Raw genomic sequence first — 14,602 nt, 5'->3', positions numbered from 1 at the left:
ACTTTCCCAGATGTGAATGTGATTCAGCATAGCGCTCGACAGTGACAGATAATGGATGATTTTTTTGTGGGTGTCTAACAAAAGCAGGTCAGCATAAAGGTTTAAGGTGCATGGCAAAGGTTAGAGAAGGGTTGGGATGGGGTGTAGGTATAGGTATACAACGAAAAAAACGGGCACAATGAAGAAGCAACGTGTAAAAAAAAGCCCGCGAGTTTTGCAAATTTGCAAATCTAGGGTTGCCATCTACACACGATCCCTAATATTCTGCTAACTAATTTACATAGCCCACATGGGGCTTCTGCTATGACTATATGGTACACATATGGCCCCCACTTTTTCCTAACATGCAGTTCTTAAAATGGTTAAAAACATTGTATTCTTTTAATGTCTGTGACATATTCTGATGATATAGACACTGAAACTATAGTGAAAGGTGTCAGGGGCGTCCGGGTAGCGTAGCGGTCTATTCCATTGCCTACCAACACGGGGATCGCCGGTTCGAATCCCCATGTTACCTCCGGCTTGGTCGGGCGCTCCTAAAAACATAATTGGCCATGCCTGCGGGTGGGGGGCCGGATGTGGGTATGTGTCCTGGTCGCTGCACTAGGGCCTCCTCTGGTCAGTCAGGGCACTTGTTTGGGGGGGAGGGGGAACTGGGGGGGGAATAGCGTGATCCTCCCACGCGCTACGTCCCCTTGGTTAAACTCCTCACTGTCAGGTGAAAAGAAGCAGCTGGCAACTCCACATGTATCGGAGGAGGCATGTGGTAGCCTGCAGCCCTCCCTGGATCGACAGGGGGGGTGGAGCAGCGACGGGCACAGCTTGGAAAAGTGGGGGTAATAGGCCGGATATAACTGTGGAGAAAAGGGGGGAAATTAGAAATAAAATATGTCAGTTGTGTAACGTAATGTAATGTTGCTGTTGTGACTATAAACAGGTCATTTTCACCATCTATTTTTTTTGCTGAACGCACCACGCAAAGAAAAACAGGCGTCAAATCTATCGTCTAGATGCGCATCGCTGCAGCGCGGCTTAACCTGCGCCTGAGCCGCGCTGCTCACGCAGGCTGCGGAGCCGCTCTAACCTGTTAACATGGGCGGCGGACGGCGAGCGGCTCCGCAGCGCACACGCGCGGCTCAGCCGGACAGCGTGGCCCGGGCTTAGTCAACCAGGCCCACACGAACCGACAAGCTGCAGAACTGGCATTGGACTGTTGCCAAAAAAGCAGAACGCTGGATCAGGAAAAGAAATTACCATTGTAAATGATATAATGAAATACAACATTCAGTCACGAACGCATGCGCACATACACTCAGACACACACTCAGACACACACAAAGCAACGCAAGTATGAAAGGGGGTACTAGTTAGGTTAATTAAGCTCTCTTAGAGAGAATAAAGAGGGGGGAGTATTTGGAGGGAAAAAAAGCAAGAGGGGGAAGAAAAACACAAGGAGAGGAAAAGAGTCATCATAATAATGAGACCCTCCAGCCATTCCAGTTGTGTGCAGATCGGATTTGCACTTTTCCTAGTTTTTTTTCTTTTTTTTCTCCAAAGGATCCGGAACAATGTGGGAGCATCAGAATGGCATGATCAAAGAAGGAGATGAGCAGCTGAGGGTAAAAGGGGGAAATAGATGTATAGCAGAGAGGGAGAGAGACGGTGGGTGGGTGGGGGGGGGGTATCTGTAATTCCCTCTGTCTGAGAGGGCTTCACATCAAAGAGTGTACTACATGAATCTATTCTGCAGATAACTCAACTGTTCCTATATAATGGAGCGCCCACACTGCAATATAAGCACATGCACATCAGCGTGCAGCATATGTACACAGAAAAAAACACACAACACACACCGAGCATGCGACAAATCATAAATGTATTATGTGCATCCGCACATGGATCCTTAGACACACATCTAAGTAAACCAGCAAACAAAGCAGAAAGGCACAGGTGCGAAAGCAGACACAGGCAGTAATGGGTCTAGCATATATAAGCACACGCACACCCACATAAACATACACAAAACCCTACACGTATACGGACACACACTCGTCCTTTTACAAAGCTATGTGGAGGTCACGTCCATATTTCTTTTAAGGCGTTACAGTTTTTTTTTAACCCACGGAAGTGGCTATGTATAAAGTGCCTACCAAACTCACTCGTTAGGCTACAATGAATAGGTGGCTATGAAAGTCATGTGCTATTGCTTGTGAGTCTCTCTTACTGCTCATCCACATCCACGTGTAAGCACACACACACACACACACACACACACACACATATATATATGCCAGAAAGAAATATACTCTCCCACTCAGAGATATGTAAGTGCACACACATACAACCAAAGAAACACACATAAACACATAGCACCAATGGCTGTTGCTCTCCATGAAGCACCTTTACTTCCTAAGGGCAGGAGACAAACGAGAACCACAATGCCTGGCAATGACAGGCTCCGCCAGAAGCCCTATCTCTCAGTGTGACCTCATCAGGCAGCCCCCCCACACACACACACACACACCCACACGGAGATGGCAACACTGGCACACAACACAAACAATCTACTTGCTAATAAGCAATCAGCACTTCTATTCTTGTTTTTTTTCCTCCCTCCTTTTTCATTACATCTGTGCCTGTTGGTGGAATCCCAAGCCAGCATGATTTGACTAATTGCATTGCCTGACATGCACCCAGCGAGTGGGAGCATGGAGAAGGAGGAAAACAAATCCTGGATAGGACAACATGCGCTGCATTTCTGAATTCAGTTAGATGGATCTCCTGTGCTCAAGTGTGCTTTCCAAATTCTCCTCTCTCTCTCTCTCTCTCTCTCTCTCTCTCTCTCTCTCTCTCTCTCTCTCTCTCTCTCTCTCTCTCTCTCTCTCTCTCTTAAGTCGAGTTATAGTCAAGTTTATTTAAAGTGTATTATCACACTACCACACAAATGACTCAACACACTTTACACCAAATGAAAAAAAAAACAACCCCGAAGTTCACAATAAAAGGCGTCAGATGGCATGTTTGTCTCTATCCATCTCTTACTTTCTCTCTTTTATCTAAATGTCCCCCCCCCCTCTCTCTCTCTGCAGCTTCCTTCAGCTCAGTCTCTCTAAAGCGCATTCACAGACTTATTCCTCAGGAGGAGTGTCTTCCATCCGTACCACTGTTATCCATCTTATCCTGGACCGCTCCTGAGAGGATGCAGACATGAAATGTCAATATTTGGACAGCGACTCAGAATAGCCGTGTAGTAGTGTTGCTGCCCCCCCCCCCCTGCAACTTGGCCAGTGGGACGATGATGAGTAAACCAGGGACCTCCCAGAGCTAAAACAGAGGAAGATGGCTCCTACCATACTGTGTGCAGTGAGGACAAATAAATTGTTTATAGATAGATTGTTTATTAGCCACATGACCAAGGCCGGTGGACTATGTTTTCGGTACAATATGTAAAAAAAAAAACTCTGTAGCACAATACATACATGGACAACAGCAGCAGACCCCCCCCCCCCCCCACACACACACACACACACATACTATCGCGAAACAACACAGTGATGCAGAACATAGTGTAAAGGCCACGGATGACTAGACTCGCTAGCCCTTGGCTAACGGCTAACGGGTCGCACCCTTGAGTCGACTGGTTACCGTAGTCGCCTGTAGTGCGAGCGTCCCGGCTGCCCCCTGATTCACTACACTATTACACACAGCCATATGCAACAGGGCAACGGTACGTATGCATACACATACGTATATGCTAGTAGTGTGTGAGCAGGAGTCAAGTAGGAGGAATTCAGAGCTGGGGGTGGGGGTGGGGGGGTCCGTGAAGCAGAAATAGAGGGATTGTTAAATAGAGGGATCCCCCCCCCCACTCTCTAACAGAACATTTCAATTTCCACTCGTGCTACATCGCAGCCAGGCTGGGAAGTTGATCTAACCTAAGTCATTTCCTTTGACTGGCATCTGTGTTTATGTCGTTCTTGTCCGTCCTTTATTTGTTCGTACAGCTGAAAGGAGCAGCTCTTGCTACTGATATCTGTTTGAATGGAGTGATATTAACCTCGGACTGCGGCCTTGGTCTGACCAAACGTGAACGCTGAAAGGGGATTCACTGAAAAACACGTCATTGTGCCGCCAACTTGACTTACTCCGAGTGCAGCGCTGTGGCTGATGAATAGGGCCCGGAGGCGGGAGGAGGGGCTGAGGGACACCGCTGGAAAATGCATCGCGATACAATGTTTCACTTCAGTCAATATCAATATGTATTGATAATTTTTAATAAAGACCAGGAAAAAAAAAGAGATTTAACCAAAAAAACGCCACACTGGCGAGCTCACTGTCTCATAAACAGCCTCCTCACCGACAGCAGCCGTCCCGTTTCCTCGCTTCTCGCTGTTTCCGTTGTGTCAAATGTCGATGGTGCAACCGAACCGCACACCCGTTAAACGATTGGCTGTTTGTGTGTCACTCGTAGCACGCTCCATTATCAAGGGATATGATTAGCTGTTTATGAGCGGGGGGCTCGTGCGTATCTGTTACGCGCGCTCATGGCGGTAACGGATTTAAGTGAAACCATCCAAATTTTTATCGATCAATTTTCTAATTGCTATTGATGAAACGTCTATCACAGGTACATATGGCTATCGTTTAATCGGCCAGGTCTAGTAGTGGTTGTATTTATTAGTGTGCTCCAGGTGCTTGATTTGGGAATAAAAGTATTCCGCCGTATTAAAATCAATAGTTTGTGCCGTTAGTTCACGGTGAAATGAATTACATATCGGTAACAGTCCCGCTAAGGCCCCAGATGATGGATTTGATCGTACTTTGGTTAATTCGTGACAGCAGTCGATGCCCGCTGTGTGGAAAGTTTGGTTTTTACAAAGATTGGCAGCGAGCGATTTGCTATTCATTTCAGTCCTTTTTCCAAGATGATTGTTATGTATGTTCCTAGCAGCCAAAATCTGTTTACGTCTGCCAAGGTTTTGCAAGAGATTTACACCGGCATTATTGGCTCATGTCTCCCTCCAGTAATAAACAACCCAAGCTTTGTCTAAGGGAATGAGAATCCACCTTTTTTCGCTCACTCACTAACTTTGATTCCTCGTCTAATTCAATGCCTATTCATACCAGTTGTTAGTGCGGGAGGGGGGGGGGACTTGTGCTGCTATTCTGCCTCAGGGTTGGGACCACTTCACTTTCTATCAGTCCTACGTGGAACAAAACTCTATTCAAATGCTCCATTAAAAAAAAAAGTAAGAAAGAAACTTCTCTGTTGACAAATCAAAATTACAAACACAAAGATTCGAATGAAATCCATCTTAACGCGGCATTTGTTCAGTCTAAGTGAGCATACTTCACCTCCCCCAAAGAGTTTAGAAATCATGCGGCGATTAAACAAACCGAGCGATGAGAGACACCAACAGAAATCGCCAGCCACGCCAGTAGTCCTTCAAAAGGCGTTACAAAGACGCCGCAAATGTGACCAGCTTTCTAACACTACCAGTCTATCGACATGTATCGGTTATGTATCGATACTCACTGGTCACTACGCTGCAGTGACGCCACTGGCTCGGACCCCCCAGGGGGGGCGGGGCTATCATCAGTCTACGTGGTCAATTCCTCTGACAGCTCACTGATGTGGCAAAACACACTGCCTGCCACTAATTCATAATCAGCCATCTAATACACCATTGCCACGGTTATTTAATTGTCCCATTTGTCAAGGCTGTTATTTGCTCCAAAACAAATGCCGTGATAGGAATTATGCCTAAGCAAAGGCACTCAACACCCCCACCCCACCCAACGCACAGGCCCTCCATATCTCCTCCAAGTTTCAAAGGCTCCCAGTCTTTTCAGCGATGAATATTTCATACTCTTTCCCCCTCTATCTCTGTCATCGTTCTGTCACCTTTTGTTTTGCTCTCGCACTCCAGCTGCCACCCTTCATTAGGGTGACAAGTGGAATCACGAGTAAAAGCATATCTGATTTTCATCAAATTACCTAAAACTGTTTAAGTGCAGGGAGGTAGGATGGCTATTCACTCGATTGCATTTCAGAGTTCTGACACAATGGTGTCTCACTGTGGATTTGTCTTTTTTCTTTTTTCTTTTTTTTTTGAAAAGGCGGCCATCCTTGAATACCCATGTGGCTCACCCAGTTAATGAATAGGATGGCCCACGATCATGTTGATTTAGGCTTAAAGGTTCAGATCGGGCTTGGCTCCTTTGTAGCACTGTTGGGGGAAAAAAAAGAGCCATACATCTACTCCTTCAAGGCATGCAGTGATCCCACTCCCTCTGACGGTGTCCTATTGATTTAGAACCATATTCGGAGACGTATTTTCTAAAGTATCAGGCAAGCGGGTCAAGCGGGAAGCAACGACAGGTGTAGTTGATGATGTGCCAGCTAGAAATGGCTTTCCCCTTGATTTGAAATATTCTGAGGTGCACCAGGAAAAGGCGAGTGCGCCGTCTGGTCCCATGAGGAATCCTGGCGTCTAACCCTCCTTTGATAATTGCTATGCAAAGGTTCTGGGAGGGAATGCTGATCAGCCAAGTGTTGCAGAGAGCTAACGTGCAGGGGAGACAGAATGAAGGATGAGACCCCGCTGCAAACCCAGGACGAGTGTGTATGTGTGAATCAGAGTATTGTTCAGCCACCGAAACAGGCATGCGCGCGAGCGCGCGGGCGCGCGCAGGGGCATTCATATGCATGCTCACATGTATACACCCGTTTGCTCATATTTTCACTCGAACGTGCCTAGTTGCACGAATACCAACAAAAATCACACGTGGTCTATATATAGTCGTAGCCTACACACCCACATGTTTGGCTCTCGTGTCCTTATGTCAATTTACCAATACACAGGTGCCGATTTAACATCTGAACACATGCAACCAGGAGAATTACGCATGTTTATACAACTACGCACACACCACACACGCACGCACGTACGCGCGCTCCGCACATAAAACCACATGCACACACTCAATTGGTATAAGTTGGCTATATGGAGGCAGAATGTGCTTGGACAAGGGCCAAGCGCTGCCGACCACTCTCTTCCACTAAACAGAATCTCATTTGAGCCTCCCAAAGCACCGTCTCACAGGAGAACCCCCGCCCCCCCTTTCAATGCAAACACGATCAGCTATCCTTTTGCGCTCCAACACACTTACACACACATATATATACCAACGCAAGCCCATTACCGCAGACAATAGTATTCCTTTTCACACAACTGCCCACACACGCGCGCGCGCGCGCACACACACGCACACGGTGCCTGGCTTTGTTTACAGGAGCTTTTGAGGCTGAAATGTTTCACTTTCCAAAATACCCGGCCTGTGATATTGCCTCCTATGGAGCTGTAAGCTGTTGCCTTCTCAAACCAACGTGAGAACTCGTTCCCATCATGAAGTTGCGGCATGAGGGCTTTATTTTGTTCCCGCACTGCCAAGCCATGGCCAAAAACAAAAAAGAAGTGTGATGGAATTTATGTCTCCGGCTCACAGCTGCTATCACATGTCATATATTATCTTCCCCATCCGTCTCTGTCTCCGGACAGAAATGTCTGTCGATGCGGGGGAGGGGGGGGATTCTCCAAACAGTTCCGGCTTTATCTGAAATGTGCTGCTTCAAGTTATCCTAGATCCTCCTCCCATGGAGAGAGTCCAAGATTCCAAGTCAGTCCGCATATCCAATCACCCCTTGTTGATACGTACTTCAGCCAACAACTCTAGATCTCTAATAAGGGGGGAGGGGAGGAGTCTTGGATCTCCTCCAGTGCTGCGTGACCTTCCCGGCCGCATCGCTCAGGGTGCGACTGCCACATCCTCGCACCGGGCCTCCCGTTTAGCTTAGTACATTAACGATGTCAAAGACCATAAAGCCGGATCCAAAAATACTCCCCTACTGTATGATACCGACCCACATCATCAGCATTTGTATTCCTGGTGCTGATATGATATTTGACTGGCTCCTGTCTAGACAGGGGGGTAGTACACGGGCTGCGTGAAACAATCTCTCGGAAGAAAAGGGCAACTCGATATGAAATAAGATTTTGTACAGCCCTCTTTTTTTTCTGACCCAACATTGATGTACCAACCTAATGGAATTCTTAAAAGGACATGGGAGTCTTATAGGGAGACCCAGAGACGCATGCGTGTGCGTGTGCGTGCATGTGCACGCACACATGTGCAGATTCTGCAGAAAGACAGAGGTATTTAGAGAGTAAAGCCAATTGTTTGTTTCCCAATTGTGCTACAAAAGTAGGGCAGTCCCTCCTGTTAACCCTGTCAAGATATATCCCATCGATCATATATGTCATCATATAGCTGGTGTCTGTTGCTTGGCTATATATTCGCAACAACCCACCCAGGGTAAGGGACTCGTATAGCTTACCCTGAATTCATCTCTTTATATCATCCTTTTAGTTTCCTCCCTTCTCCCCACAGCTGAACGCACCTATTGATTTGCCCCACTAACTCACGCTGCGTCCTACCACCTTCTCCTCACTCAGTTTTCTTTGCATCACCAAAGGGTGAGACAGCACCCATCCAAGTGTGTGTGTGTGTGTGTGTGTGTGTGTGTGTGTGTGTGTGTGTGTGAGAGAGAGAGAGAGAGAGAGAGAGAGAGAGGAGAGAGAGAGAGAGAGAGAGAGAGAGAGAGAGAGAGAGAGAGAGAGAGAGAGAGAGAGAGAGAGAGAGAGAGAGAGAGAGAGAGAGAGAGAGAGAGAGAGAGAGAGAGAGAGAGAGCGTTGGGGAGGATTTAATTCCCCAAATAGTTCTCCCCCATCCACTTCCGTGTGAAATACAATCAACACCTCTGGGCGATTCGGCGTCCATGCCAGCCAGCACGGGCGACCCAGCCTCGGCCCCCTTTGCGCTCTCTCAAATTAAGGAAATTAAAAGCCACCGGTCCGCACTGGCAATCCCAGCATTATCCCATTCCCAAACACACGCCAGTGGAGCGAGGAGAGAAACCCGAATGACAAGAGCGATTATGTGGCTGCGGGGACTCACCAGCTGAGTGGCCTCGGTTCGTGGCGTCATGGTCGCTGTCGCCCTGCTCGCTGTCACCGTGGCCGCTGTCTTTGGAGCTGACGATGTCCGCCTCCTGAAACGCCGAGCTGAAACGCCGCGGAGAGGCCAAGAGGGAGGACACGCAGACGTTAAAGACCGGGGCCATGCATGTTCAGAGAGAGGGGCAAGGTGAAACACACACCGCGGGGGGGGGGGGGTGCAGAGGATTGGTGGTGTCGGGAGAATGGATGGAAGGGGCAGAGAGAAAAGACTTGAGATGAAAATATTGGGGGCGAGCGCGATGGTGATGGTTGAGGGAGAGAAGAAGCGAGGAAGCCTCGAAAAAGGACAAGTGATGAAATGGAAGAAAGACAGAGAGAGAGAGAGAGGGGGGGGCGAGAGAGAGATGGAGAGAGAGAAGCGGGTGGGAACTGACAACACCACATTAATGTGTTCATGGGGGCCGTCAAGTGTTTAAACATGGCATGTAATAAAATTCGCATTATGCGCTTTAAATAGGCACTGCACCATCAGTCACGGGACTTGTGCCAAATGGAGGATGAACGTTACAGATATGTTGGGAATGACGAAGCCCATTCAGAGCCAACGCATGATGTGGGATATCTGTAAACCATGCTCCCGAGCAACACACTGGGTCGTATGGATGCCTTTGGTGAGTATGGGCTCATTTTCTGTGCGCGTGACCGGATGTTTGGGCATTATCTGAAAAAAAGGATGTGTGTCTTAACAGGATATTGCGCTCGGGTAATGCTGCTTGGCCGATATGTCATCTTACCTGTTGACACGTCTGGGTCTGTCTACCAGATAGCTGAGCTCTGTTCGCTGGTGTTTCGTCTGAAAAGCACAACACACATTTCATGCCACGTGAAGAGATAGTCATTTAGGCGGGGGGGGGGGGCGAGAAACAAAGGAGGCTCAAGAGATGAGAGTCTGCAGTTGGCCTACCTACTACGTCTTGAGCCTCCTTTGTGTCCACAGCATATGATTGGACCTAACGGTAATCCAAAGAAGACCTGAGTGAAAGGATGGCCGTCCAACATGCGAGCGCGCTGTGAGGCGGAATACGGGGCGCACTATTGAGTGTAGCCACTCAGTGAAGGGCTGGGGGGGGGGGGCAAAGCGGGCTGAGGGAGGAGACTGAATGCTTAAATGATTGAGCCGCTTGGCGCTGAAACTGAACAACCTTTGTTCGCGAGGCTGTCGGTGCCATTGCGTGCGCGGCATACTTAACACACCCGGGCAGGCTAATAGCGGCTAACACGCCGGATGACTGCTTTTCAATCTTCTGCACTGTATCCACAAGCTGATCAGCCCGGGGATTCAATTATACACCTCCTTGAGTGGAACAGACCACCGAGAACAAACCGGTGCGCTTATCTGGGATTTTGGCCCTGAAAGAGTGCGCAAAAGATGCAGTTAGAGGAATAATAAGCACATCTAGCGCAGACGTGCGTCTACAGTAGGCCCATGGTTTGGGTTACAGGGCGTCTTCTGGGGGCATGGGACCCACTAGTTCCAACCGGAGCCACCCAAGATAAGCCTGGATACAGACCTTTTTTTTTGGGGGGGGGAGGTCCACGGTCATTGCATCGACATTTTGGAAAGCACTGATTCATGCCTGCCATGGCTGGGGTGTGATTTTCAACCACAAACACATGGGGCAATATTGCTTATCAGCAGGCACTAGTTATTCGTGCCGTATCTACTTATGCCACAACACGCTCTCTCTCTCACGCACTGGCGTGTGATGCGCTGTACTACTGACTTTGAATTGACTTTTGTTATTTATTATTGCAAAGTGGAAGTGTGTGTGTGTGTGTGTGTGTGTGTGTGTGTGTGTGTGTGTGTGTGTGTGTGTGTGTGTGTGTGTGTGTGTGTGTGTGTGTGTGTGTGATTGTGTGTGTGTGTGTGTGTGTGTGTGTGTGTGTGTGTGTGTGTGTGACATGGCTGGGATACGTTTGTTTATGCTTTGTAGGCTGCTGTCTACGTTGGCCTCTCTAGCAGCCGTTCAAACCCATCGGGCTGTGCGTAATGGCGCACCATGACTGACTCATCCGCCGCGCAGTCCGCCCCCTTACTACGTGATTCCGAGGTCAGCTTAGACATAGGAATCAGAGAAACATGTTAAGCTCTGTATATCTTCAACAAGTACAAGTAACCGAATCGTTGCCGTGCGTGCGTGCGTGTGCGTGTGTGTGCGTGTGTGTGTGTGTGTGTGTGTCTGTCTATCTATCTATCTATCTAGCGCATGGAGTGTTATGTTGTCCTATTCAAGATATCCTGACTGTGGTGCAGGGAGAATATATTTGACACTTGACACCATCACGTATAGAGATTATCAGCGATGTTTTTTTTGTTTGTTTTTGTTTTTTGTTTTTTTTTGGGGGGGGGGTTATGTTCCTTTTAATTAAGGTCAATTTAAGCATTTTTTTTCTTCTAACATTTTTACCACTCTTCTACAATTGAATGAAAAAGAAAATGAAAAAATCAGCTGCCACCGGCCCCTCTTACCTCATTGGAGAGGATACTGCCATTGGATATGATGTCCGGTTGCTGGTCGCTGTAACCGGTGACTATGGCGCCGCAGGGATTGGTGTGCTCCGTGTCGTTGCTGCGGGACGGGCTGCACGGCTTCAGGAACATCAGGTCCGTCTTGGCGGATTCCGGAGTCAGACACACCTGGTAGCAGTAGGAGTTCTGGTTCTGGTGGTGGTGGAGCCGAACCCCGCCCCCCTCCCACTCCGCCGACCCCAGACTCCTCCACCGGCACCTGCCCCACGGGCCCGACCCCTGACGTCACGTTCGCGCTCTGGACCAGCATGATGTCCGACTTGCTCAGCTTCTTCTGCTTCCGGCCGCGCGCCTGGCGGCTGCAGCACGCCCCGCAACACAGGCAGCAGTCACCGGCCAGCAGGCAGGTGTACATGTTCAGCTTCTTGTCCTTCTGGCACCGCACGGCGAGCACGATCATAGCCAGGAGGAAGATGAAGGAGACGGAGCCCAGGGCTATGATGAGAATGAGGGTGAGATCTAACGAGGTCTCCTTCGACTTGGAGGCTGAACCGCGGTCGCCGCTGCGGCCCTCCACCACGCTGTCCACCAGAAGAACGCTGACGCTGGCTGAGGAGGACAGAGGAGGCTGGCCGTGGTCCCTTACCTCGATCAGTAGGTCGAAGTAGCCCTGGGGGTCCCGTTTCGGGGACACCCTCCGGGCAGTCCTCAACTCTCCTGTCCTCCAGTCCATGCGGAACATCGCCATCTCGTTGCCCCGCAGGATGCTGTAGGACAGCCGCGCGTTCTCGCCGTCGTCAGCGTCCATAGCCATGATCCGCGTCACCAGGTAGCCGGGCTCGGCGGAGCGCGGCAGGTGCTCCTTGGCCGTGCCGTTCTTACCAATGGGGGCGATCACGGTGGGGGGGTTGTCATTTTGATCTACGATGATAACGTTCACGGTGGCGTTGGAGAAGAGCTCGGCCGTGCCCGAGTCCTTCGCCTGGACCATGAAGCTGAATTCCTTCAGCTGTTCATAGTCAAAGGAGCGCAGCGCGTAAAGGTAGCCGGTGTCTTGGTTGATGGACACGTAGGTGTCCACTGACATTCCCTGGATATCGCACTCCAATATGGAATAGGTAATGAGGGCGTTCTGCCCTATGTCAGGGTCCAGGGCGCTCACCGCGTGAATGAACGCACCGGGCACGTTGTTCTCGGTCACGTACACATCATACACAGCCTGGTTAAAACGCGGAGCGTTGTCGTTCTCATCCGAGACGTGCACTTTAATGGATTTGCTGGTGGCGAGCGAGGGCTGCCCTTTATCTTTGGCCACCACAGTGATGGTGTACGAGTCCGTGCTCTCTCGGTCCAGCGGGCCGTCCGTCACTATCGTGTAGTAGTTTTTGAACGACGACTTGAGTTTGAAGGGCACTTCTCCCAGTATCTCGCAGCTCATCTGCCCGTTGTCGCCGGAGTCCCGGTCGGAGACGCTGAACAGGGCTATGACGGTGCCCGGGGCGTCCTGCTCGCTCACGGACTCGGTGACGGTGCTGAAACCGATCTCCGGTGTGTTGTCGTTCACGTCCACCAGCTTGACCAGCACTTTGCAATGCGCAGGCACGGCATTGGCCCCCAGGTCCTTCGCCTGCACGTAAATCTGATGCGTACTGCTCTCTTCGTAGTCCACCTCGCCGGCCACCTCTATCCTGCCCGTCCTCGCGTCAATATTGAACAAGTCCTTTATCCGCGGGGCGTTGTGGCTGCTGAAAGAATACACTATCTCTCCGTTTTGTCCCTCGTCCACATCTGTGGCGTTGAGTTGGATGACCAGCGTGCCAACGGGAGAGTTTTCCCGCAGGTTGACGCTGTACACGGACTGGTCGAAGGTGGGCGCGTTGTCGTTGGAGTCCAAAACTTTAACGACGAGGAGAGCCGTGCCGGTCCGCTGCGGGACGCCCCCGTCCACCGCCGTCAGCACGTAGCGGTGCATCGCCTGCTGCTCCCGATCCAGCGGCTTCTCCAGCACCAGCTCGGCGAACTTGTTCCCGTCGCTTTGGGTCTGCACGTCCAGGTAGAAGTAGTTGTTGTTCGTGATGGCGTAGGTGCTGAGCGCATTCGTGCCCACGTCCGGGTCGAACGCGTTCTCGATGGGGAACCGCGTGCCGGGAATGGCGCTCTCCGATATCTCCACGGAAATGTCCGACTCGGGAAAACTTGGCGGGTTGTCGTTGATGTCCATCACTTCGATCTCCACCCGAAACAGCTCCAGCGGGTTCTCCAGAAACACCTCCAGGTGCAAGAGGCACGGGGTGGTCTGCTTACAGATCTCCTCCCGGTCGATTTTTTCCTTCACCAGGAGCGCGCCGTTCTCCAGGTTTACCTCTAGATAGGGCGTCCGCGAGTTTGGCACCGTCTGGAAGCGGCGGGCGGAGAGTTTGGTAATGTCCAGTCCCAAATCCTCTGCGATATTCCCAACGACAGAGCCGGGCTCCTGTTCCTCGGGAACGGAATAATGTAGCTGAGAGACAGCTCCATCCAGGATGGAGAGTAGGAGCACGAACCAAATCATCTCCTTTTCTCCCCACCTTTTAAAGTGCACTTGGAGATGGTGGGGGGGGGGGGGATAAAAATTATTCCGTTTTTTTATCAGAAATTTGCATTTCCTCTGTCCCCTGTCCGTAAAAAGGCAACGAAAGCAACAGCAACAGGGCCGCCCAGTTGTGGAAATCCTCCCCTCTGCCTTGGGTCAGTAAAACATTGTACCGTTTCAGTCGTGAGACACCGAGCCATTTGATCCCGGCTCCACCGTCTGAGTCGGTTCTGCCCTATTTAGTCTGAGAGTTTTGGCGGCGACGCAAACATCGCCAGATAGAGCAAAGACGCGTAACCCCACACTCCTTGTGTCCTGAAACAGACGGCCCTTTCATATAAAGTCCCAAAACCAATTAGGAAATCCCGCACGAGCAGAGAGAAAGAACAAACACAACAGAAATCCCCTTTAAAAAAAAACAAGAGTAAAATGAAACCTGCAGTACTCTCAACCTCTCAAGCGCAACTTTTACATGAAGAA

General features: G+C 50.0%; 1 protein-coding gene across 1 annotated transcript in view; it reads right to left on the bottom strand.

The window, feature by feature from the left end:
* Positions 1 to 14,101, bottom strand: part of LOC130113012 (protocadherin-10-like) — a 16,239-nt gene extending 2,138 nt beyond the window's left edge. The window contains 5 exon segments of the mRNA XM_056280530.1: positions 4,146 to 4,210; positions 9,019 to 9,125; positions 9,815 to 9,873; positions 11,551 to 11,773; positions 11,775 to 14,101. Of these exon segments, the coding sequence (XP_056136505.1) occupies positions 4,146 to 4,210; positions 9,019 to 9,125; positions 9,815 to 9,873; positions 11,551 to 11,773; positions 11,775 to 14,101 (2,781 nt within the window).
* Positions 14,102 to 14,602: the final 501 nt, after the last annotated feature.

This window comes from Lampris incognitus, chromosome 5 (assembly GCF_029633865.1).
Source record: "Lampris incognitus isolate fLamInc1 chromosome 5, fLamInc1.hap2, whole genome shotgun sequence".
NCBI lineage: Eukaryota > Metazoa > Chordata > Actinopteri > Lampriformes > Lampridae > Lampris > Lampris incognitus.
Note: the sequence above shows the minus strand (reverse complement) of the source record. Positions and strands in the feature narration are given on the sequence as shown.